The sequence below is a fragment of the Fulvia fulva genome, chromosome 4 (assembly GCF_020509005.1).
Source record: "Fulvia fulva chromosome 4, complete sequence".
Taxonomy (NCBI): domain Eukaryota; kingdom Fungi; phylum Ascomycota; class Dothideomycetes; order Mycosphaerellales; family Mycosphaerellaceae; genus Fulvia; species Fulvia fulva.
The window spans coordinates 1,246,992-1,272,535 of NC_063015.1; the positions used below are offsets into that span (position 1 = coordinate 1,246,992).

Consider the following 25,544-nt stretch of genomic DNA (forward strand, 5'->3'; position numbering starts at 1 on the left):
CTGTCCCGGATGAGCCGTTTCCGAACGTGAACGATGGTAAGGCGTTGCATGAGTTTGCGAAGCAATGCGTAAGGCAAGGTCTGGTGAGGTGGACTTTTTTCCATTCTAGCCGCTTCGAACTGCGACACTGATTTGAACCTCTACAAAACGCTCTGAGCACCGCCGGCCTAAGCAAATTCGTAGAGAGACACGCGTCGTGCATCGCTTCTACTTCAGCGCTTCCAGCAGAGGATCATCCAGCGAGATCACACTCACACCAGCCTCCTCGAGCTTCTTCTTAGTCGCCGCAAGAGTCGCTGGGGCCTGGAAAACTGCCTTTGTGCCCTCCTGAACAACGTATGTCTTGTACCCGAGCTCTACAGCGTCCAATGCCGTATCTTTCACGCAATAATCGTAGGCTAAGCCCACTACAAACACGTCGGTGATGCGTGCCTCCTTCAACTTCTGGTCGAGATCACTCATGGAGACCATCGGGTGGCGGAAGGGAGGGCCAAACGCTGAGTACGCTTCAACTCTAGCGTCGTTGCCTGTATGATATTAGCAAACTGGCTACTACAAACGAGCCTCTACCGTTCACTTACCCTTCTCGATCAGCCTATTGATCTCTCCCCATTGCACCTCGTTGATCAGCTTAGAGCCTGGAGTTCCCGTAACGCAGTGAACGGGCCACAAGACGGTCGTCTGTGTCTCGTTTCCGTTCTCTGGGTTCTTGATGGTATATTCGGTCCTGAAGGGGATTGCACCAGGGTGAAGCGGAGCGAAACTGATGTGATTGACAGGGTGGGAGTCGACGGTAGCGATCTTGAGTACAAAGCCAAGGTAGCCGAGGAGTTCATTGATGATCGGAGCGATCTTACGACCGTCTTTGACCGCGAGAGAGCCATTTGGGGGGCAGAAATCCTCCTGCACGTCGATGATGAGAAGCGCGGCCTTTCTTGGTGGGGTGGTGTCTGTCGATGGGTTGGGCAAGATGCGTTGATCGTCCATGTCGTCGGGCTGGTTGAAGAACCTGTCGAGAGCTCCGTCTGCGTCGAATGGCCTCATGGTGCGCTTCTTGCTTTGTTGTGATGGTGTGCGATGTTGTTGTGCAGGATGAAGGTGAGAATTGGGGCGTTGTCGATTAAAGCTGGGTGAAAAGTGGGGCAAATTCGAAACGCAACGGCAGCGCTCTCACATGCTCCTTAACATTTCATGCAAACGGCGGATTTGCTGCACTCACTTGAAGGGAATCCTCACTCGAGCGCGGTGGGACCACTCGAGAAAAGAGAGAAGCGGTTCCAGTTGCCGGCCACGTCTATTGATCCCAAACTCGTCGATGCGGTCCAGCCATCTGTCTGGAATTGCAAGAGTACCATTGATGATGGTAAACTTGGACGGACACAGTTGAGAGCAAATGGCTACTTGCATCCGCTCTTGACTTGATGTCTGCAGTGGATAGCAGAGTGATTGACCGTTGTGTTAGTAGCCGACGTTTACACTCGAGGTGGCCTTTGCACTCAAGTAACGCACTCGAGCTGCTACATAGCTTGCTCGTCCAATGTACTCCGTCGGGACGCGACGGGTAGCAAAGAGCTGCATTCAATGAGGTAGCGACATGCGTTTTCTGCGCTTCATCGCGGGCCCTGTTGAAGGTCGCGGAAGTGGTGCCAAAAGCACGATGCCTCGTCAACAGGCTCCAGGTCTCCTGAGTATCACGGAGGACACAATGTCCTGGGAGAAACCTGCACTTCTGCGCTTCCTGCCATCGATTCCTCCGTGCTATAGTATCAGTCTCAGCATCCGTAAAGTGTGAATGTTGCAGTCCGACAATAGCACGCGTGAGGTCATCCCGTTGCCGTTAACTGCTCGGCTTGGCGCAGCTTCTGCGGTGGCTTGTTTATACCGACCTGACTGTTTGGCGTGAGAACTTCCTTTGCTCGGCACCCAAGGCGATTTTGTAGGTAACCATACGCTACGATGCGCGCATCGAGCATTGGCTAACTTCTCTTTTGAGATTCATAGCAATCACAGCATTCGTGAGTACCCCCTTTCGCCCTTCCGCCGGTACTTCAGGAGCAGAGTCGGATTCCTTCACTTGCAGGAGATGGCGCACGCGAGGATGCAGACCTGGAGAGCATACCCGGCTGGCCATTGGGATCCGTATCGTGCTCTTGGAGAGTTGCTGGTATCATCTTGCTAACGCGTGTTTTGCAGACCAGATCATCACATCCAGTACGTCTTCACCTCATGTCGTCCAACGCCACATCCATGAATTCAGATCCTCGTCTCCTACCTGCAGTGGCACTGCCCTGCGCGGATAGGTCAATAGCTGATCGATAGTACAGTCAACACCGACAGAACCACCACAATCCCGCCGTCGTAAGTACAGCCCTGTTATCGAAAATTCGATCATGAAAAAGGAGGATACATACCATGCAAGGCGCCGCGTCCAGCACAATCGCTCCACAGCAACATGGCCTTCACCACGGTCCTACTTAGATCCTCCCAATGCTCCCGCTCGCACGCGTTCCTGTAGACCAGAGCTGACAGCGTCTCTACAGATGTGCCGCGTCCTCGACATCATCTTCTGCACAGATGTGCAATGCTTCCTCGCCCGCCGTGTGTACAATACTACCCGTAGCATCGCCACGAGCATTGTATTAATCTCAGATTCAGGCCGCCCCAAGGTACTCAAGGAGTACTATTGCAGCAACAATGAGTCCGGCGGTATGTCTAGCGCCAGTACTGTCATCGATATCAGGAAGCAATTGAGAGCTAACGCGAGCCGTATGAAAGACGTCCGCATCGCCAACAGGTGCCGTCGCACCTTCAGACAGCCGGCTGTAAGTCGACTGTTCTGTCGGGAGTGCTTGCGCGCTTCGAGCATAACGCATCTCTTACTGCTATGAAATGGCTGACACATTCCCTAGCTCGCCCACAACGCACGCCCGTGCCCGGATTGCCAGCGGGCACACGACGAGGCCTTCTTGGCGCTCGTGGCGCAGCGCATCCAGGACGAAGAGGACGATTTTGCCGCCTGCATGAGTAAGTTAAGGTCGCTTCAGGCTGTGGGAGAGTGATATGCTAACGATATGCATAGACGTCATCAACAGCTACTGGGCAAGCCAGCAATGAGGTGGCACCTCTGAGAGCCAAGCGCTGTGAGTGTTGCCGGTATTGAATTGGCGTCGCTGTAATGGGTTGACTGACAGGATCATTAGTCACAACTACCCTCACGAAGAGGAAGAGGCTGCGGCCTTGTCGTTTTTAGTCTTTTTATACGACAGAAAAGCGCTTCGTGCGCACCTTGCTCCGCTCTGGTTAATGTTCCAGGCTCCTCTCCCGTCCTTTCGACCCTTTTCACGGTATTGCGAGCTCCGTCTGGTGCTTGATGTGGCGAGAAAAGCCGCCTCGAGCACACCTTACTCCGCTCTGGTCGTTGTTCCAAGCTCTCCTCAGGCCCTTTCGACCTTGTTCACAGTATTGCGAGCTCCGTCTGGTGCTTTGTATGGCGAGCAAAGCCGCCTCGTGCACACCTTGCTCCGCTCTGGTCGATATTCCAAGCTCTCCTCAGGCTCTTTCGACCCTTATTGCGAGATCATGATCTGCTTATGGTGCTTTGCACGGCGCGCTCGGAGCCTGGAAGCTCATACTTTCACCTTCATCTTCCAGCCGACCTTGCTAACCCTCGTAGTGACAACAAGAACAGTGCAGAGCGTCGTGGCGAGGGCAGCCCAAAGCTGTGCACCGAGATATCTACCATCCATGGCCGCCATGATAGCACCCCCAAGCGATGGACCAGTAAGAGCTGCAAAAGATATAGTGCCGAAGCCCATCCCGAGTCGAGTTCCGAATTTGCTCATGTCTGTGGTCAGACTGGCAATTGTTGACGGGAAGAGGCACTGGAAGGCTCCGCTGGCTGCTCCGTAAAAGACGACGTAGACGTAGATTCCAGTCGTGCTTGCCACAGCAATCCAGCAGAATGCAACGATGGCCAGAATGGTGAGCGTGGGTATTGCGACATTGAGCTGGCCGTATCGATCGGCGAAGAATGGAGGGATGACACGGAAGGGCATGCCAGCACCGTTAAGGATGATGGTGATGGTGAGGGCATTTGCGAAGGATATACCGATTACCTCATTCGCGAAGGAGGACAGCTGTGAGTAATTGTCAGCACCGATGATTCATACACAGGGCTAATACATACGTAGTAGAATGTGTAGTAGATTGGCCACATTACAAAGAACACAGCCGTCACGAACAGAGCATAAGGTGGCTCTTTGTAACCAGAAAAGTCGATCATCGAGCCTGTCTTCCGAGGAGGCAGCATGGGTCTCATGAATGCACCGATGATGCAGAGGAGACCAAGGTTGAAGAATCCAAGTACTCTAACAGCCCACGCGAACCCAAGCTTCGGAAGTAATTGCTGAACAAAGACTGGATAGATCATGCCGCCTGCGCTGTTTCCAGTCGTCGCTATGCCAACAGCGATGGCTCGTTTCTTATCGAAGTATGTTCCTATAAGGCCCATGGATGGGGTGAAGAAGATCCCGCCACCTATGCCGGTCATGATTCCTTGGGTCAGCATGAGTTGCCAATAGGTTGTGGATAGGGACATGAAGAAGATGCCCAGAACCTGGATAGTGCCGCCCACGATGAGGGTGGGGATGTAAAGTCCGGCATCGAGGAGGCGACCAGAGAAGGCACCGATGAAGAAGGTGAGGAAATTCTGGACGCTGCCGATCCATGATATCGTGGATGCCGATGCATTAAGCTCGATTGAGTAGTACGACTGGAATACGCCATCTGTTCATTGTGTAAGCCGCGAGATCTCGCCACAATGATTTGATTGACGTACAAGAGTTGACCCATCCCCAGGTGATCAGAACCACGAGCCAGCACATCGCTACTTGGGTCCATGCCTTCACTCCTCCGTCTGGGGGTGGCGGTGGGCTGACAATGGACCGAGCGGTGATTCGCGATGCGACTTTGCTGAGCACATTGCTAGCAGTTCTCTTCAGGTCCAAGGAAGGATTGTGCAAAGGTCCAGAGCCATCATGCTTTTCCCGCAAAGTAGTGCCCTGCTCATTCACATCCAGATCGTGTCTTGAAGCGGACGCCCCACTGCCAGCGCTATGCCGCTTCGGCTGCTTTTCTGAATACCCAGCGGAGCCCAGCTCCTCAACTGCTTCAAACATTATCGCAAATAGTATGAGGAAACGAGAAATGCATCGAGCCCAGCAAGCAATGCGATGCGTGCAAAATCATGACTGTACATCTTGCGAGTCTTGTCGCAGCGGAAGGTTATTTTGTTTAACCATAGCAGGCGGGAGCAGGGATTGCAGCAAATCACAAACACGAAAGCCTGGTAGTGCTACGGGCACTAAAAGCACCAAAAATATAACTGGCTCGCCGATGATGCTGCCAGAGCTCGAAGCTGCCCTACCTGTGCCGACTGTGCCGCTCGGCGAACATTGCTGCTCGCCGGCCACGGGCAGAGTGGCAGGTAGCCCGAGCATCTTTTGTGAGTCTTCATTGTTGTGAATCAGGTGACTTGGGTACCATATTAGTCAGGACTTGGCACACACACCCTATATCAGCAATATGTGTAGCCACCATAGATACATCTTATGCCATTCAGAAGGTATCTGATCACCCTTATTGTTTCATGGTTCAGCAAGCTTGTACACTCGTCAATCACCCCTACAACATTCATGCTGTATGCGGTATACCTGCCACTCAAAAGCGCATTCACTCGGTGTGGATGAAGGAGAAGGTGAGATGGAAGGATCATGGATGTTGGTCGTGAGATGAGATCGGAGATGGCGCACCGGCCAACCGAGACTTCCTCCTGAGAACGACGCAACCGCCTCCTTTCCTGCAGTGCAACAACAGCGGCGGCAATATACTTCCAAAGCAGACACTTACCTCTCGCTGGGCAATGACTGACCATTCAACACGAAACTGGCAGGCACTCTAGGCAAAGCCTTCTGGTGTGGCCAAGTCTTGCAACTTGCACAAACCGAGCCTTTCGTCCTGGACGCTCTACTAGCCCTTGCCAAGCTGCGCGGACATCCACAATTCATGAAGAGCTTTCATATAGCTAAGTCGAACTCTGCACGGTCTTCGCATCAAGATGAAAAGATTGGCAGGTCCGAGAGATCTGCGGGACAGCAAATATCTTGCCATCTCGAAGCATCCGACTGACTAACACCGTGCCACCGCCTTCAAGCACTAAAATCGAGCTGTCGGAAACATGAGGACTCGAGTTGAACCCGGCCAGACCGCAGCTCTGCTGGCCTTGCTCAACTGCACACTGTTCATATGCATCAGAGTCATACGTGACAATTTGTTTGGAGCGATGGCAATGTGCAGACATCTGCAAGCCTCCTGGCACATCACCGAGCATGCCGTCTTTGGCTGCCAACACGTCGGCAGATGGCGAACTGGTGTTCGATGAACATACTCATATTTTAAAGAAATCCTGCGCTCCGCCGAGGTCCATTTGGTAAGCAGAAGCGAGCGATCAACCTTCACGTTCGAAGTTGACATTGCGCCGCGTGCCTTCGCTCCGCAGAAAAGCGATTGGGTTGTTGAAAGGGGTTCGTTTGTCTCTACCTCGCTCGAAGATATCATGTTTTGCCGACATTTGCAGCCTGCACGCAAAAAGAGCGTCTGGGACTCAAACTTCATGGCTCAATCTGCTGAGCGTGTAGTCTCTACCGAGGAAGAGAGACTCCCGGACCAGCCGAACCCAAACATGGCGTCTATCCACCATGCTCCGGGCGAAACCAGGGAACACACACCCAGGAGATAGTCGTGAACGCCCCAGCCGGCCAATTCGTTGTTCACGTTACTCGTCATGCATATGACCTAGCCACTCGGTGTCATATGACTCATATCAGGTCAATCCTCGACTATCCGATCCGAGGTCTGACACATGGATGTTGTGGCGCAGCGGATCGAGCTCGGCTGTTCCAGAGACCCGGTCGTGGTACCACCTCCACTTGTCCTCCGTTCAGGTCAACCCGGAATGGGCATCAGCTCTCATTCGATCCTGTATACAGACATCAGCGAAGACTCTGTCACGGCCAACAACATACTCGACTTACCACATCTCTACGACCGTAGCCATAGTCGGACGCAAGGTTTTCCTGGTTTCTGGACCGCACATCGCGCATGTATGCAGCTTGGTTGAATCCACTGCCGATTCCATCTGTGCTTTCCTTTGGGCTGTCCTGGCAAAAGAAGCGCATTGTTGCGTATCCGACAATGACTGCGGCGCCTGCGCCGAGTATGACCAGAAAGATAACGAGTCCGTCAGAGATGCCCATTGCTGATTGCTGATTGTAAACGCTGGAATGCTGTGGAAGTGGAGAACTGAGTGAAATTGTTGAGAGCACAGCGTAACGACAGACGAGATGGCAATTGGCGAGGAGGGCTGAAGCCTGAAAGCGAGTGTGTTTGTTTTGTAACACCAAACTGACCAAGAAGAAGAGACACAAGTGCTAACAACTAGCGGGTGGACGGGACGTAGTGCACCCAGAGTTCTGTTACGGAAAGAAGTGTGCCATCACAAGCTGTGGTTGCGCGCTCGGCTGAAATCCGCTTCAAAAAAATGATTGGCGCAGTGCTTGTCGTGCCTGACGACTCCGGAAGTGGAGTGAATTGTCGTATTCTCGCTCGTTCGCATCGGATTTTGCTGCGCCTCGAGCCGCGTCACAAGGGGTAACACAGCATACCAAACACCTCTCAACCTCTGTTTGCCAAGATGATGCCGCTAATATACTCCATTCCTTCGGCGCGATAGTAATCCGGCTCGGCGTGCGAAGTCGTGTTTTGTTCAAACACAAAGTTCTTCGAATCTTCCACGCTATATGCTGGCCACGCTTCTGCATCAACTACCGGAAATCTGTCAGCCCGGATGCATACGATTCTTACCACGATTCGACATGGTAGTCGAAGGAGCTATGCTTACCTCCCAATTGCCGATTTGGGTCGCCAAAGTTTGCGAAGGATATCCACATTCGTGTCATGAGCTGGGCAAGCTTTAAGTACTTGGGACGCTCTTCACCTCCCATGGGATTTGGGCCACCGTTTTGAGGATATCCTAGGCCTTCGGTGTTATAGAAGACGAAGGCCACCTCTTGGAAGTGCACAGCCCCGGAGAGCCAGGAGATGCCGTTCACCTGGACAGAGTCAGCACTACGTTGCAAAGAGACCTGGAAAATGCCGCCGCTTACCAGCACATTGAAACGGTATGAATACACTGGTACGCTATGCTTGGCCCACCACTGAGCTGCGAATCTTCTTGGAGCCGTCATACGCAAGTCACCACCAAGAGCGGCCGTCCGCTTGAACTGGAGACCGATTGTCGAGTTTGGTCGCCCTTCTATGGTCGCCGGGATTCCGGTCTCTGGAATATCTGGGTACAGTATTGTGAGATCCTGTGCCGTGGCATTGTCGTATCCTAGATCCTGAACATACTCGAGGAATTCAGACGAAGTGTTGACGTTGGCTCCGCCAAAGCCGGTGCCTTCATCAGTGTTGGTACCAATAATGTATGGCACACGCACAAAATCACCTCGCTCAAGCTGCGCAGAGGCGTAGTCCTGGATGAAATCGCCATCTACCACGAAGCCATATCGAGCGCCGCGGGTCGCGGTCGAGTTCAGCACAGCATTGAGCCGCTCAACTGGCACTGTTCTAAGGCAGTCCAAGACAGATTGCCTAGCGTTTCCGCAGCCAGTCTGAGAAGAAATGTTGGCGATCACTGGCTCCCAGTCATCAGCAGTCGGATATGCTGCAACGCCAGCAGGATTCCCAGACTCCGCGATTGCGCCAGCAAAGAGCTTATCATCACGTCCGTTGTACGCCAGCAGCTGAGCAGCAACAGAAGTACCACCAGCACTCTCGCCTTGAATCGTGACACGATCTGGATCACCACCGAAAGCCGCAATATTCTCGCGAATCCACTGCAATGCTAGTCGCTGGTCGCGAAAGCCAGCCATCGCGTTACCACTGTCCTGGATCTCTTTGCCGTAGAGGAAGCCCCATGCCGATAAGCGATAGTTGATCGAGACCGCCACGATCGGCATGCCGGCCTGAGCTGATTGCTGGACGATGAAAGACTGGTTATAGCGGCGATCTGAAGAGCCTCCCATAACGAGCCCACCACCATGGATCCAGACCTGATCACGTCAACATCAACTTCTCCATCGAGTAGAGATCCACTCACCAAGACCGGCAACGCATCTCCAGCGCCCCTGGACCGGATCACATTCAACGTCAAGCAATCCTCATCGACATAGTTCCCTTGGCTCCATGTATCTTTACCGTACCCGATACACTGGTACCCATACTCGGTGGCATTGCGGAGGTCCGACCAGCTGGAGTTGAGAGGTTGAGGGACTCGGAAGCGGAGATCTCCCACTGGGGGCTGTGCATAGGGAATGCCTAGGAAGTTGTCTGTGCCATACGCTGGGGCGTGGTAGCCGTAATAGGTGCCATTTCGGACTGTTGCGGTTGGCGGTGTGGCGGCATCGAGTGCTGTGGCTGACGATGCGGCAAGGAGAATACCAGCTACTCCGAGGGAGATCATGGTTCAATGTGAAGCCGGCTCCGTGATAAGCATTATCTTTGTCAGTGCCAACAGGTCTTATATACGGACCGTTCCCCGCTCCTTGCCGCTTCATTCGACTCAATGAGGATGCCAGTGCCCGATTCTCGCACGCCCCCATCTGCCGTGTGTAGAGGATGAGGCAGGTATGTGCAACGACAAAGCGGGGATGATGCGCTTTTGCGTGCCAAGCCGGCTATATTCAAGAGATCAGATACTAAACCCCATCAGAACCCTGAGGACTCGGAATGGCGACGACGGCGACGGAAAGAGACAGAGAACGAGGAGGAGATGAATGGGGAATGCTTTGTAGAAAGGCAGAGGAGATGGTAATGGCAGAAGAGGGACAATTCCCAGAAAGAGCACTAAAAGGGGTAATAAGTGAGCTCCTCGGGGGACTGAAAGCACTCAAACAACAAACAGGAACTACGATTAATAGAGCAATCGAAGCGACAAGAAACACCTTCCAGAAAGACCCAAGGCAGGCCCAAGGCCTAAAGACATATGCTGCAGCAGCAACGAGCCCCCCACTAGCCCCCCAAAGCACGGTAGTCCGCATACACATCACAGACCAGCAGGAGAAGGAAGAGGTAGGCAAGATGACAGGAAGGGAGATAGTAGAAAAGCTTGGGATGAAGGAGGTAGTAGGAGCAAAGGCAGACAATAGAGGGGTAAGACTGTTTATAGCCCACACACAGGACAAGAAGACCCTAGAGATGAACAAGGAATGGACACTAAAGATTGGCAAGACAGCAAAGGTCTCCCATCAGCAATACATGGTCAGTGCACATTGAGTCCCAAGATCCTTCAACATACAAGAAGACATGCCAAGCCTTCAGAGACAGAACCAAGCAACAGTCCCAGGACTACAGATCACAAAAGTGGCATGGGTCAGGAAGAAGATTGAAGAGACTAAGAAGGCCTCATCTCTTATCTTATAGGTAGGAACTGCAGCCCAGGCAAACAAGGTTCTAGACCAAGGACTATTCTGGGACTACGAGAGACTTGAAGCAGAGATACATCAGAGTAACCACAGAGTCCTCCAATGTTTTAAGTGTCAACAGTATGGCCATATTGCCCCAAAGTGTAACAGACCTACACCAGTCTGCTCCCACTGTGCTGGTGATCACGTAACCCAGGAGTGCCAGAAGAAGCAGGAAGACAAGAGATGTGCAGCTTGCGGAAGGAAACATCCAGCATGGTCAAACCAATGTCCGGCTAGACTTGCAGCCCAGTGGAAGGCGAGGGAAGCAAGAGTAACAACTCCTACAAGATTTTTAGTGGGGGAAAAAGACTAGCCAGCAAGGACCTTTCACCCAAACAAGAGACCAAGGCCGCAAGATGAGCTAATACCTGCAATAGGGAGGCCAACACACCTGTTCAGAGCAGGACAAAGCAATGGACAGATGAAGATACACCAGATGATAGGGAGCCAGCGGGAGGAGTCGGAACAAATAGAGCGACAAAGCCAGGAGAACCAGCCCTACAACCAACCACATGACCAGCCAGACACACCCATGTCCTAATGCCTCACACCAACAAGCTAACCAGCATTCAGTACAATGTCAATAAAAGCAAGGACAAGGTCCAGAGGAGCTTCCTGCAAGCCCTGGACCCAGAGGTACACCACATTGTGGCAATACAAGAACCATGGATCAGCCCACATACCAGAATCCCCTCAACAGTGAAGAGCCCAGGGTATCACTCAGTGGTCAACAGAACAGAGGGAGTCCCAAGGTCCTGCATCTACATCAGCAAGAAGGTGTCAACTGAGGACTGGCAAGCCTTGCCAAGGGCTGACAGGGACATTACCACAATACAACTAACGACATCACATAGCCAGATCCTGGTCCACAGTGTGTATAACCCACCCCCAGAGTCTAGGAGTAGCACACAGCTACACACATTGGAAAGACTTCCAGAGGCAATGAGTCAACAAGCCCAGAACATAGTGGTTGGGGACTTCAACCTCCATCACCCAATATGGGGATCAGACTTCTCCCCAGCACACCACTTCCTGGCAGGCAGGCTTATTAGCCAGATGGAGACAGCCCAGCTAGGCCTAGTCACACCAAAGGGAACAGAAACATGGGCAAGAAACAACAGCTCTAGCACACTAGACCTGTGTTTTATGTCCCATGCCCTGACACAGAAGGTGGAGAGTTGCAAAGTGAGCAGCCACCTTGAGTCCTCATCGGATCACCTCCCAATCCAGACGGACATCCAGCTCACGGTTGAGGAAGAGAGGGAGCCAGAAGAGAAGCTCAACTGGAAAAAGGCCGACTGGTCACTAGTGCAGGAACAGCTAGAGGGTGAACTTGAATGGGTGAACATAGACAACTTGTACACAACAGAGGGGATTGACCAGGCTGCCACACAACTGGTGACAGCCATGGAGAGAGCAGCCCAAGCCCACATACCCAAGAAGAGGTGGTCACCATACCAGAAGACATACTGGACACATGAATGCACAACCAAGGTCAAGGACGCAAGAAGGGCAAGGAGAAGATGGGAGCAACAACGTACCCAGGCCAATGGGGAGACCTATAACAATGCCTGCTAAGCCAAGAAAGCACAAATTAGGAGGGACAAACAGCAAGAATGGAGGTCCACTGTTGGGATGATCACAGAACATCCAGAACAAATCTGGAGGCTAGCCAAGTGGGCAAGGAAGCCCGAAGATGAGAAGAACTCCCTACCCCAGTTTCCCCCAATACAAGACCAGAGAGGACAGGTGCAAACCACTCTTAAGGGAAGGCAGAGGCATTTGCAGGCCATTTCTTTGGGACCTAGGTGGAGGCAGACCTCAGCAACATCCCAGGAGCTCACATCCCACTCCCAAGAGAGGCTAGCTGGCATGTAGATGCTAAGGAGATTGAGGGAGTCATTAAGAAACTCAAGGGAAACAAGGCCCCAGGCCCGGACAAGATCCCCAACTGCTACCTGAAGGCATGTAGAGACCTTATCACCCCAGTACTGGCACCAATCTTCACCTAATGTATGGCACAAGGCTATTGCCCAGGGATCTTCAAACAATCCCTCACATGTGTCCTAAGGAAACCCCAGAAAGAGGACTACACCAAACTAAAGTCATATAGGCCAATTGCATTGCTGAACACAATAGGAAAGCTCCTTGAAAAGATCATTGCTCAGAGGCTTATAGAGATTGTGGAGGAACATAACCTCCTCCCAGCAACACAGATAGGGGGCAGGAGAAAGAGATCCACCCTTACAGCAGTGGAGCTAATTACAGAACAGATAAGACACATCTGGCACTATGGCAACAATAGAGTAGCATCACTGCTCTTACTTAACATATCAGGAGCCTTCGACAATGTCTCCCACACTAGGCTCATCCACATCCTAAAACAGAAGGCTATCCCAACATGGATCGTCACATTTGTGCAATCATTCCTCCAAAACAGAACAACCCAAATCCTCCTTGGAACCTACAAGGCCCCACAGACACCAATAGCACGCACAGGGATCCCACAAGGATCCACACTCTCACCAATCCTCTTCCTCCTCTTTGTGGGAGACCTAATGCCACTCCTGGAGACAACAAACACTACAGCATCAGGATTTGTAGATGACACAAACATCCTAGCATGGTCAGACTCCACAGAACACAACTGCAACCTCCTCGAGGAAAGACATAGACAGTGCGAGAAATGGGCAAGGGAACACGGGGCAAAATTTGCACCAGACAAGTACCAGCTTATCCACTTCAGCAGGGCAAAGACAAAACACAATTTGCAGGCAACAGTACAGACCCAGGGCTTTGAAACTCACCCTACACAGGAACTCAGGGTCCTAGGGATATGGCTGGACCCAAAGCTTAGCTGGGGTCCACAGGTGAAGAAGGCTCAGGCAAGAGCAGACACAAACAGACAGTCTATAGAAAGGCTTACAGCCTCCACATGGGGCGCAACCTTCTCTAAGGCAAGGATCATGTACAAGGCTATTGTCAAACCTGCAATGATGTATGGAGCAGCAGTCTGGGCAGCAGCAAAGCACACCCCAAAGAGGATTGAGGAACCCCTTAACAGAGCCCAAGCAGCCTGCCTGAAGAGAGTACTTGGGGCCTACAAGTCAACTCCCTACAAGACATTGGAAATGGAGTCAGGAACTGCTCCTATCAAAGAATACCTCCAAGGCCTAAGGAGCCAATATGCAGGCAGGACATCTGCATACCAAGTACAGGGAGCCATCCAAGCAGCCACACTGAAGATCAGAACCCAATATACAAGGAAGAGGAGACCCAACAGGCCACACATGATCCCACAAAAGGAAAGAGACCTTGCAACATTTCAAGAGATCACGGCAGCCCTTGAACAAGGGGAGGCCCACAGAGGCCAAGCCAGCTCAAGAGACAAAGACAAGAAGAAACAAAGCCAAGCTGAGCAAATTGCAGGAGACCTCTGGGAAAAAACTGGAGCCAACAGCACGTAAGACCAGGGGCCCCACTAGCAGCAAGAACATTTGGAAGGTACAACTACCACATCTACAAGGACCTGAAGAGGGCAGAAGCAAGTATAGCCATCCAGATCCGTTCTGAGCACATTGGGCTTAGGGCATACTTGCATCAAAGAAGAGTCCCAGGACATGAATCCAAGAGCTGCCCATGTGGCTACCTGTCCCAGAACCCGGAGCACATGGTCCTAGTCTGCAAGGAGTGGGTCAGAGGGAGGAGTCTATGGAGAGCAAAGGCAAGAGATAGGCAGTACCAAGCCATTATCAAGAACAAACGAGACATACAAAGGGTAACAAGGTGGATCCTGTCGGAGAACTACCTTGAACAGTTCTCTCTTGCAGTGGAAACAGAGAGATGGATTGAGAAGAGGGAGGAAGAGAGAAAGGAGGAGGAGATAAGGAGGAGGATAGAGGAACAGGGAATGAAGAGGAGGACAGAACTAGGGCCGCGGGCAAGGTAGTCACAGGGTAACAACCATGACACTAGCGCACCCTAAAGGGAGGGAAACGGGAAGAACAAGAGAAGGACAAATCCAAGGAGAGGGAGAGGAGGTTTTCACCCGTTACTCGGGTTCCCTACCTACATAAATATACTCTATAGCGAGAGACCTGCATGGGCCAAGAGGCACCAAAACAGGCAAATGAATAATCTATCTATCTATCTATATTCAAGAGATCGGTCTCACAACAACATCCCGATGGCATCTTGACCTGTCTATGATGTATAGTAGTACATCACCACAGCGTGGAAGCAGTGCACTTAACACCGTGCTTTCCCCACAGCTCCACCGCATCCTACTCCGCCGTCTCCGTAAAATTCGTCTGCGTCAAGTCCTTATCCCCCGGCACGATAAACGGCTTCACCTTTGGCAGTCTCTTCAACGTATCCTCATTAAACCCCAAATGATCCTTCACAACCTGCTTCGGCGTGAGACCCAGCCATTGCGCCACACTAATATCATTATACGTCCCCGCCTGCAAGACCCCCTAATACACCAGATCCGTATCGCCCGTATTCTCCAAATAATGGGCCGTCACAACAGGCACGTAGCCTGTATCGCCAGCCTGGAAGTCGAAAGTCCTCGAAGCTTCCGGGGCGACGTAGGCGGTGAGACGATCTTGGTCGGCGATGAAGTAGGTCCATTCGTCGGAGGTGGTGTGCCAGTGCAGTTCACGCATGGCTCCGGGCTGGATCGTAAACAACGCAGCCGCGAAATCTTTCGCGATCGGGAATGTATTAGAATCCAATAACTTCACACTCCCACCAGGGACCTCATACGGCTGCTGCTGACTGAAATGATAACTATACGTCTCCTGCGTCGGGATCACGCCAGCAGGACCGGTGACGTTTTGTTCGGAGATGTTGGAAGGTGCCGGCGTGCCGGGGAAAATGTAGAGCTGGCCGGAGGGGATGTTATCGAAGGCGGAGGTGTCGACGCGGAGGTCTTTGGCGAGGACGGATTTGGGGTTGCGTTGGAAGAGTTCGGAGACGAGGAAGGTGCCGTCTTCGGAGAAGTCGCCGCTGTCGAAGACGAGGAGGAATTCGCAGCCGTCGCCGAAGGCTTGGATGTTGTGGGGGACGCCTGTGAGGAAGGGTGTGTCAGTGGAACTCATGCGAGGATCAATGGAGAGATGGAGGTAATGTACCTGCAGGAAAGAACCACACATGCCCAGCCTGCAAATCATCCGTGAAGGTCTGACCCGCCTCATTGACGGCACTAATTCTCACGCTCCCGTTCAGAATTAGCGACCACTCATCCGCTTGATGCCAATGAAGTTCGCGGTAAGCATTGGGCTCGAGGTGCATGTCAACCCCCGCCATCTCAGTGGCAATTGGCAGCTGGCCAACGTTCTGCTGACGAGCCCAGCCTGCACTTTCGCGGCCGTGGCGATTGTGGGAAAGAGCTGGGAGGAAATCTGTCAGCACGCCTTAGAGGGGCAGGGTTGGGACCGACCATACCGAGAGGCCACTTTGCATTCGGTACATCTCCCGCATCAGTGCCAGGCGGAGCGTAGAGGTCACTATTCTGCTTCTCAAGCTCCTTATTCCTCGGGCCAGGATCTGTGGGTGCATCAGTCCCACCTCTGCTCGGCTGTGGGTTCTCGATTTCCGAGAGGTCGAGGTATAGACCAAGGTCTTCGTCCTCTGATTGTCCCGGCGCAAGTGTGTGCTGGTCCTTGGGCACTGTGGCCGGAAGCTGGGTGTTCACAGGATTGCCAGGGCTGTAGCCCAGTAGGCTCGTTGGGCCACGAAGAGAACCACTCGCGCCAGCTGGTCCGGATGGTAGCGCTTTGGGAGTGTCCTCGATGGCGAATTCTGGAGGCGAGCCGCTCTTGCTGGCTTGTCGTGCTTCTACCTTGTGAGGTCGTGGGATGATGGCTGGCTGAGGGCGTGGTGCGGCAAGTGCTTGGACAGCCAGAGCTGCGGCGATGATGTAGCCGCGGACCATGACGACCACGACAATGTATAGAGTGAGTGTAAGGAGAGTTGCTTCGAGCCACTTACCGGTAGGCGTATCTGGACTTTATACACACAGATCCGGCGCATCCCAGGTGTCCGCGGAGGAGCTCAAACACGCCACCAGAACATGTGGAGCGCGACAACGTCCATGCGTAGAGAACCAAAGATCCTTTCGTCATTGCTGCATTCGCGAGACAAACCACCTAGTCCGCGTGCGACTCCACCTCGTAGACATGCTGATGAAGCGGAGACGTGAGGTAAGCGCAGCTAGGGTAGTGGTACGTAACTGCGAAGCGTGAGCCGTTGTGTGACAATGAGTGCTTGGCTTGGTATTCCGCTTGTATGCCGTGATGTGCGCGCATCGTGTAGGGCGCCGTTAGTCTGTAATATGCTTCATTCAAATCACGCTGCTAGACTGCTAGAAGTGCTGGGCGACTTCCCTTCGCCATGAACTTGCTCACTCCTCGTTCGTTCAGCGAACGGTTTGGATGGACAGCACGATCGAGACGTGCAAGCAAACCTGCTTCGTCGTACTGTAGTGCCCTGGGGTCCGTGATACCAGGATGTAAAGTAAGGTCACAGCCAAGCAATCTCAAGCATTTTTACAAGCCGTTGAGTGGCCCACAAGATTGTCCGGCTGTGGGGAGCATTAGCAAGGATCGGGGTGAAAGGTACAGCACATACATCGCTACGAGGTGGAAACGTGCAGGCGGAATGCCACAGAGCCTCATGATCGTGGAAAGTACCTCCAAGGCTGAATCAATCCCAAAGGCGATGTTCGGAACCTAAGTTGTAGCACGGAAGTGGAAATGAAATCGGAAAAGACCAGTCTTCTTGAGGGCGCTGTCGAGCTGACCGTGCTCGCACTGCCGCATTGTGTCTCTTGATGGTGGGGAACGCGCCGCTTACGGACCGGCGTTACTCCAGATCGATGCACATCAGTTCCGTGTGGGCACGTTTAGTAGTCCACTCACGATGAGCCATCAAGCTGACCTTGCATGCAATGGGATGGACGCCGGCATGCAGCTGTAGAGATGGAGCGCCGGTGGCTGCAGGAAGTGGCGATTTCGCAAGCTTACGTGGCAGCTCGGCACATCATTTCATCGATGTATTGGATACTGTGTCCATGAGTTGTTGCGGTGATGTTCGCAGTAACTTTAGAGCCTGTGGCTGCTTGCTGACTGGCCTTTCGTGTTTGGATTCCTTCCCGCTCATCCCGCAATGCTTCCTGCTGACTTTCGCAGGTGTTCAGCCGGACAGTCCGTATTATCCTCGAAGTCAGGTGTCATAAGCGGTACTCAGTGGAGCTTGCCGATACCAACATCTGCTGTGTCGATGGAGCTGGTCTTGGCTCCTGCCGGTGGTCGCATCAAGCTTCTGCTCCTGGCTGATTCACGCGCGCCAAGCTATTGGTCAGATCGAGTATCAGTCGCGCTGCGCCGAATGCATCCATATCATGTGATCGAGACCAGGATCGCTCGACTCGAATATGGTAGCCTTGCCTTTTTGCGCGTCCTCGCTAGAAGGTCGAGGATGGGCTGACGCATGTCGCCAGCTGATGGGTAAGCATGCTGCACCAGTGGCTTTGATTCTTCAGCAGGCATCATTCACTTGACGCCAGCATTGCGTGCTGTGCCGAAGAGATTGCTGCGTTTTTGCGGCTGCTTCGCGGCCTTGCTTCGAGTAGATGATCTGAGCCAGTCCGGCTCCTCGGCGTCGCTAAGAAGCTCAAAGATCTCGACTTCTTCCTCGGTAGGCTTCTCTGCAATGCGGCGACGCTTCTTGCTAGCACGACCCGCAGCCTGGCTGGCATTGCTGTTTGCTTCTTGCTCGGCCCACTTTTTGAGAACTGCATCCTCGGACTCGTTCTCGAGTGAGTGGAAGGAAGCGTGGTGGCCACATCCATCGCAGTCAAAGCTGGTGGCCGCCTGGAGTCATTAGCACATGCTGCGTTGACTAGAACGGCACTTGACATACCTTCACCGGGTGGAGCATGAATCTCAGACATGGACAGGAAGACAGGATGGATGTTTTGTAGCCACACTTGCCCTTGGGAGGCTTGTAGTCCATCGCAGACCACACGCTGTTCTTCGGCGCCTGGTTCGCCATATTGAGCGTATGTCGAGTCTGGTCAGGCCATGTTGTGTGTTGTTGGTGGCTATATGCTACCTCCAACATCAGGCGGATCGCAGGAGGTCCACCGAATTACATAATCTGACACACGTGACATTTGGTGGCAGGCCACTCAAATTGTGACACCGGAGGCATCCAATCGGATAGGCCTAAGGCACGAAGGTTAGCGTCAAATTTGGTGGCCTTGCCCGCGGTCTGATGTAGGAGACACTGTAGGTTATATGTTCTCGCGTTCTAGCGTGAAGGCGGAAGTTCGCAGGTCACGTGTCGCCTCGAACTTCGAAGTTGCCATGCTTCAATCCATCTATCGTCTTCCCATTGCACTCCAACACACCCTTCACCCCACCACATATCAGCAACGAGAACTGCTACCGATCGCCGCGGGTAATTACATAATCATCACACCGAGCGCGCCGTCCGCGACTGCATACACCCAACCGCGACGATGCCGAAATTCTTCTGCGACTACTGCGATGTCTACCTCACACACGACTCGATGAGCGTGCGGAAAGCGCACAACAGCGGCCGCAATCACCTACGCAACGTCGTCGATTACTACCAACAGATCGGGCATGAGAAGGCACAATCAGTGATTGATAGCATCACCAACAGTTATGCCGCAGAAGGACACGCTGTACCCAACATGGGCGCGCCAGGAATGGGAGGACCGCCAGGCTTCCCACCAAACGGCATGCCAGGCTTCCCGCCGCCAATGCCAGGAGCCATGCCACCAGGTAAGAAGAGTCGCGTACAGATCAAGCTGTAGGGACAAGACACTGACCATTCTCAGGAATGCCACCTTTCCCACCGGGAGGCTTCCCTCCCATGGGTCCAGGAGGACGCGGTATGCCACCAGTCCCACCAGGCTTTCCTCCCCCACCGAATGGCTTCCCGCCTGGTTTCAACCCACAGAACATGCCACCATTCCCACCGAACGGCACACCCAGCCACGGCTCACCTCCAGCTGGTATGCCTTTCCCACCTCCAGGAGGCTTCCCGCCGCACATGCCCCCGAACTTCAATGGTCAAGGTCCGGGTCCTGGCCCTGGACAGCACATGAGCCCGCCACCTGGCGTGCGAGGTCCGGGATTGAGCAATGACAGATAGAGGAAGTCGAATGCGAAAGATTCGGGGACACAAAAGCAGAATTCGCCAACGTCTGGACTTGGGGTACTGGAGCCACCAGGGCTTCGAGCACGCGAGAGGGGAAAGAAGCGGTCACGTTCCAGAGAAGAGACGGAGCCCCCTGCAAAGAGACAATCAAATCTTGGGGCGGACTCAGAACCTCCAGTGAAGAAGTGATAGGCGGCGGGGAGACAATTGGCCACTGAGCATCGCGCCACGTACGCCCATGATTTCAGCACGCACGCGCCAACCAGGAAGACGGTTGGAGGCAGGAGAGGTAAAAATGGGACTGTCATTGCGCGTTTGGGTAGCAACGTAGACGGTAAGTCGATCAATACCTCCGCTATTATCAAGCTGAAATCAACGTCTCCAGAATGTGGCACAAGGCTATGCCAATGTGGTATATCATGAACATACAGAAAGTAGCACAATGCAACGACTTAACGCGCGCCCAGTTGGAATTGATAAAGCCACATGCTAGACAATGAAGTCATTTCAGCTGCCCAATGCAGCACGCGGTGGACTCTTTTGCTGTCTTTGTCTACGAGCAGGCATTTCGGACACTCAGCTCGTACGCTGCAAAACATTGCAGCAGTGCATTCTCAGTTCTCTGTTCATCGGTCTCAACCGCAGCAACGCCCCATCGCCAGCATGGCCCCGAAAGCCGTCTTCGTCGAGTTCGAATTGGAAGTTCGGCATCCCAACTCAAGCGTCAAGCCTAGTAAGTTTTACCTCCAGATGCTACAAGCTGCCTACTCATTGTGATCAGAATATGGAAAGAAAGCCGTCAATGACACGTGGGCTGCGCTGAACGACGCCGCACGTCGCTCCATCACGGAAAAGATCGTCAAGGCAAAGAACGCTGCCACCAGAGCTGAGGAGCAGACCATCGTCGCTGTAGCCGATGATAAACGCTTTTCCTCCGCCAGGCGCAGATGCACCGCAATTCTGGGATGACTATCGGAACACAATGAGGGAATTTCAATTCCTCCTGACTCTGCAAAAGAGATGCAACGTGGCCTGGAAAGCTTTACAGGAGGAGTACAACAGTCCTGGACGTTCAGCGGTGGTAAGAGCCTACATCGCCAACAAGATAGACCGCACCGATACCAATATAGCGTGGATACACACAAGATTGGGCGCCGTGGAAGATGCCAAAGACCTGCAGTAATCGACGGTGCCAGATGCCAATGGCGCGATGAAAATGCGAAGGCAATATCTGTCGAGACGGCGAAGGCAAAGTGCTCGCAAGGCGAAGGCGCAGACTGATGCCCAAATCGGCAATAGTGGCACGGGCAATCGTCCAGGCGAGCCTGGTAATTGGGTACCTTGGAAACGGATAGGATCAGGAGGCCAAGGCTCAGCATGGATATGGATATACTTCAATCAGAACAATGCCATCATACGCGTGAGTGGAGCCGATTGAACGCAGATGCATTATACAAGTGAGCTGACAACAAGTAGAGAGTAGTCAAGAAAGACACGCACTGCAAAGATTCGTGGTATGATATCCGGGCCTGGGCCGGCAACGATCTGAAGGACTACAACAGCCGCATACCCTGGGAGCATCGATGTCAATCGCAGCTCACTTGGATCGCGAACGCTCGCCATGTTGTCCGAACGACGATGCAATGGAGCCCAATACTTGTTAGCGAAGCCTGGAAGTCGCATAAAATCTATACGGAGTGGTGTCCCATGGGCGATCTAGCTGATCTTATAACAAAGTACAAAGAACAGCCGGCACCCAACAACTACATTGCAGAGCCCATGATCTGGGCCACCGCCGAGGCGCTAGCATTGGCAGGCCTCGCAATGCAACATGGCACAGAGGACGTGGACGCAGGCACGCTCGCCAACTGGATACCCATTATCCACCGAGTACGTGTGCATAACCCTTTCCACCTCATCTGAGCTAACACCGCCTGCCAGGACCTCAAACCCGGCAACATATTCCTCGCAGACCCCTCCCCCAACGCCCAAGGTACCACCCTCTGGCCCAGCTACCCCAAACCCCTCCTCGGCGACTTCGGCCTCGCCATCGAAACCTCACCCACCGACCCCCATAACCCAACCTGGCACCTCGAACTAGGCACCCCCGGCTACATGGCCCCCGAGCAACTCGCCTACATCGACCGCACCACCCTCTTCCACCTCAACCCCACCCCTCTCACCGAAAAAACCAACGTCTTCGGCATCGGCGTCATCCTCTACAGCCTCTTGACCCTCAACCACGGCGCAGCCTCCGGAATCCAACCTGAATTCCTAGGTGCCAACCCCCAGGATCAAAATCCCTTCACCCTCCAAGACGACGAGGGTGACCCCTACGATCAGAACAATGCAGACAAATACACAGAATCTCTTCGCGGGCTTATCGACGAATGCACGCACTACGATCCTGCCTTACGACCCGATTTCCGCGAGATTCTGAGAAGGACGCGGGGCCTCTTTGATGGGCCTGGCGATGGTCTGGGGGTAGGGGCGAGTGCCCAGGACTTGGAGGCGCAGGCGGACGTTTTCATGTCCAGGGGGATGAGGGGCGGGTGGGCGGGGGCGACGACTAGGGCGAGGTATTGTTTGAAGAATGGGGATGGGAGTGAGTGGAGGAAGGGGGATGTGTATACGGTTGGGTTGAATAGGGCGGCTTTGCAGGCGGTTGTGCCGCAGGCTTTGTGAGGGGATTGGGAGTTGTCGGGTAGCGATGGAGTGGGAATGGAGGTGTGGAGTGATGGATGTTCTGGCGGGTATTTGGGGTTGGGGTGGTAGTTTCGAGGAGGAGGATAGGGATGGCGCAGCGTGTGTTGGATGTGGCACTGCAGGCTAAAAACGTTGGCCTACGTAGCAGGACACGGCAACGCTCCACCAGGCTCTGTTGGTGTCTTCACTGCTGTTACTTCTGCAACACGTACCCCATGGCGTTACTTGTAGTGGCCAGCGTAATCAGCGAAGCCATTCCACGACCCCCAGCATAGAATATGACTCGATCAGTAGGCCAACGATCTAGGTGGGGAAGAAAAGAACAAAGACTTGCGTGTCACCATCGACGACAAACGATATGCCAAATGCGGGAGACAGCAGAGAGTGTCGCTCTTTGTCTGGACTAAGGCTTGCGAATTTATGGCACGCTTCCCGGTACACCGCGACATCTGTGCTTTAGCAGCGGCCAGCGGGTCCACAAGGTTCACGCACTTCAGATCGAGTTGACACGATGGCGCCGAAAGGTATCTTCATCGACTTCGACTTCGAGATCCGTCGTCCTGGTCAAAAGTATAGACCCAGTGAGTCTCGTGGAGTTCCGTGATAATGCACCATGACTGACCGGCGCGCAGAGACCTCACTCAAGGAGCTCAATCAGATATGGGCCGGCCTACGCACGAATGCGCGCACGGCGCTGACGACCAAAATCAAAGCAGCCGAAGCCACTGCGGCACGCGCCGCAGAACAGACCCTCATCGCCAATGCGGCAAGAACGGCTTTCACAAGACCCGGCCAGAGCTTGTATGATTTCCAATCGAGGTATCGTAAAGCCAAAGATGAGGCCGAATACCTCGACACGTTGGAAACTCGAAACTTGGCTGCTTGGAAAGCTCTTAGGAAAGAGTACAAGAAACATGGGACACTACCACAAGCCACCAAAGATGCCGTAAAGGGCGCTAAAGATACTGTCAGAGACCGGCTGATAGTCGTCGGCGGCATGCGGGATTTCCTAGATGACTGGAATGACACAGCGATGCCTGCGCCCCGAGACGACAACGACGAGCCCAAGATATTGGAGAGCTTCCTGTCAGCTCGACGCAAGGATGCTGTGAGGAATAAGGTGGCAAGAGAAGCTGCAAAGGAAGGAGAAGATGACGTGTTGCCTTCTGATGAAGAGCATAGATGGCAAGCCTGGAAGTCAATAGGCGAAGGAGGTAATGGCCAGGCTTGGGTGTGGGTGTGCTTTGATCAAGATGACAAGATTATAGAGGTGAGACTGGGACAGGTTCCCTTGGCGGACACAGCTAACACTGCAGTAGAGAACGGTCAGAAAAGATACCGACTATTCAGCACAGTGGCACGACATCAGATGGTGGACCGGCGAAGACATCAGAGATTACAGAAATCGTGCACCGCTGGAGCACACATGCCATGAGCGTATGACAGCCACAGCACAACCTGGACACACTGTGCGAATGACCTCATCCTGGCGACCCAGTCTTGTTGATCCAGTCACACAGACGCATAGGATCTACACAGAGTGGTGCTTCTTGGGCGACCTCATTTCGCTCATCGAACGATATAGACAATACGAGACCGAGGCAGACAGAGTCATCCCGGAGCCTATGATATGGGCCACAGCAGAAGCTTTGGCCTACGCAGGTCTCGCCATGGCCAAAGGATCTGAGGATCCGACAGCACCGCCAGATGAAGACTGGAAGCCTGTCGTACACAGAGTAAGCAACCCTAAGCCCCCTCTGCCTCTGGCCTCCTCGCTAACACCACAACCCCTAGGACCTCAAACCCGACAACATCTTCCTCACTAGCCAAGACAAGGCGCCCAACGCCGCCTGGAGCACGACAAACTACCCCAAATGCCTCCTCGGTGACTTCGGCATAGCCTTCCAAACATTCCCCAACGACCACCGTAATCCGGACTCCTACCACACCGAAGGAACTCCCAGCTTCCTCGCGCCAGAACAGCACAACTACATCAACTTCCAGACTCTCGAATCCATGAATCCCCATAAGCTAGGGGAGAAGACAAATGTCTGGGGCATGGGAGCTATTCTGTGGTCTTTGGTCACGCTGAAGAATGGGCCTGACAACCCACCAGATTGGATCGGGAGGAATCCAGAGGGCGATATGACGTATCGCCTCGAGGACGACGAGGGTTATGCTACAGGAATGGGCAACGGCGACAATAGCGACGACGACGAGGAGGAGAAATCAAACGCATGGCGCTACACCCCCGCACTACGCCGCCTAATCGATTCCTGCCTCTCCCACAACCCCGACGACCGCCCTGATTTCGCAAGCATGCTAGCCACCATCCAAGCAGAAGGCGATGACCCGGGCGATGAGCCGCCGGATGATGAAATCGGGGAGGAGGAGTATGAGGGCACGTTTGCGACGAAGGGTATGAGGAGCGGGTGGGCGAGGGATGCGACGAAGGGGAAGTATGCGTTGAAGAATAAGGATGGGACGTTGTGGGGGCCGGTGGATCCGTATAGGGAGGGGTTGGAGAGGGGGGTGTTGGAGGTGGAGACGGAGAGGGATGGGGAGTTGAGGGAGGCGGACGAGGCGGATGGGGATGAGGGAGAGGAAGATGAGGATGAGGGGGAGGAGGAAGAGCAGCAGGATGAGACGGATATGGAGGAAGGTAACGAAGCAAACGGCGAGCAAGACGATGAAGAGATGGAAGATTGTGGGTAGCCTTGCTAGATCGACGAAAACTTCTCCCTCCGGCTCGTCAAGCCTGCCTCCGCGGGGTTTTGGCAACGCTGGCACGCATTCCACATCATGCATCGCCCCAGTGACGAGTCTGTTCTGGAGATTGCCGACTGACCGACATGCAGGAAGGAGCATGTAGGAAGGGGCATGCATGCTCTCGGCGATGGACAGAAATGGGAGGCGGCTGTGCACGCACTTTCGTGGTGCCATACCATCGAAATGACTCTTGTCATGAGGCTGGCTGGCAGTCTGCACTTGGGCCCCCAATCTCTGGACGACCATCTCAGTGCGAAACGATGCATAATGTCATGCATACCGCCATATGGC

The 25,544-nt window shown here is 53.5% G+C and overlaps 11 protein-coding genes across 11 annotated transcripts; 5 read left to right on the forward strand and 6 right to left on the reverse strand.

Annotated features, from left to right (window-relative positions):
* Nucleotides 1-207: 207 nt before the first annotated feature.
* On the reverse strand, nucleotides 208-1,044 carry CLAFUR5_04196 (Nicotinamidase; the record flags this gene model as incomplete). Its single annotated transcript, XM_047903344.1, has 2 exons — nucleotides 208-527; nucleotides 582-1,044. The coding sequence occupies 2 exons, from the start codon at nucleotides 1,042-1,044 to the stop codon at nucleotides 208-210; spliced, it is 783 nt and encodes a 260-aa protein (XP_047760857.1).
* A 1,408-nt stretch (nucleotides 1,045-2,452) lies between these two features.
* Nucleotides 2,453-3,114, forward strand: CLAFUR5_04197 (uncharacterized protein; the record flags this gene model as incomplete). Its single annotated transcript, XM_047903345.1, has 5 exons — nucleotides 2,453-2,467; nucleotides 2,541-2,598; nucleotides 2,656-2,822; nucleotides 2,910-3,024; nucleotides 3,080-3,114. The coding sequence occupies 5 exons, from the start codon at nucleotides 2,453-2,455 to the stop codon at nucleotides 3,112-3,114; spliced, it is 390 nt and encodes a 129-aa protein (XP_047760858.1).
* A 512-nt stretch (nucleotides 3,115-3,626) lies between these two features.
* Nucleotides 3,627-5,177, reverse strand: CLAFUR5_04198 (MFS-type transporter; the record flags this gene model as incomplete). The annotated part of the gene is made up of 3 exons (XM_047903346.1): nucleotides 3,627-4,136; nucleotides 4,187-4,785; nucleotides 4,838-5,177. The coding sequence occupies 3 exons, from the start codon at nucleotides 5,175-5,177 to the stop codon at nucleotides 3,627-3,629; spliced, it is 1,449 nt and encodes a 482-aa protein (XP_047760859.1).
* Nucleotides 5,178-6,997: 1,820 nt separating this feature from the next.
* CLAFUR5_04199 (uncharacterized protein) lies at nucleotides 6,998-7,313 on the reverse strand (the record flags this gene model as incomplete). The annotated part of the gene is made up of 2 exons (XM_047903347.1): nucleotides 6,998-7,036; nucleotides 7,092-7,313. 2 exons carry the CDS (start codon nucleotides 7,311-7,313, stop codon nucleotides 6,998-7,000), a joined length of 261 nt encoding a protein of 86 aa, XP_047760860.1.
* Nucleotides 7,314-7,731: 418 nt separating this feature from the next.
* On the reverse strand, nucleotides 7,732-9,580 carry CLAFUR5_04200 (Lipase 4; the record flags this gene model as incomplete). The annotated part of the gene is made up of 3 exons (XM_047903348.1): nucleotides 7,732-7,880; nucleotides 7,958-9,170; nucleotides 9,218-9,580. The coding sequence occupies 3 exons, from the start codon at nucleotides 9,578-9,580 to the stop codon at nucleotides 7,732-7,734; spliced, it is 1,725 nt and encodes a 574-aa protein (XP_047761002.1).
* A 5,478-nt stretch (nucleotides 9,581-15,058) lies between these two features.
* CLAFUR5_04201 (Oxalate decarboxylase OxdD) lies at nucleotides 15,059-16,521 on the reverse strand (the record flags this gene model as incomplete). Its single annotated transcript, XM_047903349.1, has 3 exons — nucleotides 15,059-15,654; nucleotides 15,719-15,976; nucleotides 16,032-16,521. The coding sequence occupies 3 exons, from the start codon at nucleotides 16,519-16,521 to the stop codon at nucleotides 15,059-15,061; spliced, it is 1,344 nt and encodes a 447-aa protein (XP_047761003.1).
* Nucleotides 16,522-18,139: 1,618 nt separating this feature from the next.
* On the reverse strand, nucleotides 18,140-18,710 carry CLAFUR5_04202 (uncharacterized protein; the record flags this gene model as incomplete). Its single annotated transcript, XM_047903350.1, has 2 exons — nucleotides 18,140-18,460; nucleotides 18,510-18,710. 2 exons carry the CDS (start codon nucleotides 18,708-18,710, stop codon nucleotides 18,140-18,142), a joined length of 522 nt encoding a protein of 173 aa, XP_047761004.1.
* Nucleotides 18,711-19,110: 400 nt separating this feature from the next.
* CLAFUR5_04203 (U1 small nuclear ribonucleoprotein C) lies at nucleotides 19,111-19,772 on the forward strand (the record flags this gene model as incomplete). Its single annotated transcript, XM_047903351.1, has 2 exons — nucleotides 19,111-19,399; nucleotides 19,456-19,772. 2 exons carry the CDS (start codon nucleotides 19,111-19,113, stop codon nucleotides 19,770-19,772), a joined length of 606 nt encoding a protein of 201 aa, XP_047761005.1.
* Nucleotides 19,773-20,264: 492 nt separating this feature from the next.
* CLAFUR5_04204 (uncharacterized protein) lies at nucleotides 20,265-20,747 on the forward strand (the record flags this gene model as incomplete). The annotated part of the gene is made up of 2 exons (XM_047903352.1): nucleotides 20,265-20,511; nucleotides 20,560-20,747. 2 exons carry the CDS (start codon nucleotides 20,265-20,267, stop codon nucleotides 20,745-20,747), a joined length of 435 nt encoding a protein of 144 aa, XP_047760998.1.
* Nucleotides 20,748-20,988: 241 nt separating this feature from the next.
* On the forward strand, nucleotides 20,989-22,463 carry CLAFUR5_04205 (putative serine/threonine-protein kinase nek2; the record flags this gene model as incomplete). The annotated part of the gene is made up of 3 exons (XM_047903353.1): nucleotides 20,989-21,198; nucleotides 21,255-21,668; nucleotides 21,720-22,463. 3 exons carry the CDS (start codon nucleotides 20,989-20,991, stop codon nucleotides 22,461-22,463), a joined length of 1,368 nt encoding a protein of 455 aa, XP_047760999.1.
* Nucleotides 22,464-22,995: 532 nt separating this feature from the next.
* Nucleotides 22,996-25,199, forward strand: CLAFUR5_04206 (uncharacterized protein; the record flags this gene model as incomplete). Its single annotated transcript, XM_047903354.1, has 4 exons — nucleotides 22,996-23,065; nucleotides 23,117-23,754; nucleotides 23,804-24,220; nucleotides 24,279-25,199. 4 exons carry the CDS (start codon nucleotides 22,996-22,998, stop codon nucleotides 25,197-25,199), a joined length of 2,046 nt encoding a protein of 681 aa, XP_047761000.1.
* Nucleotides 25,200-25,544: the final 345 nt, after the last annotated feature.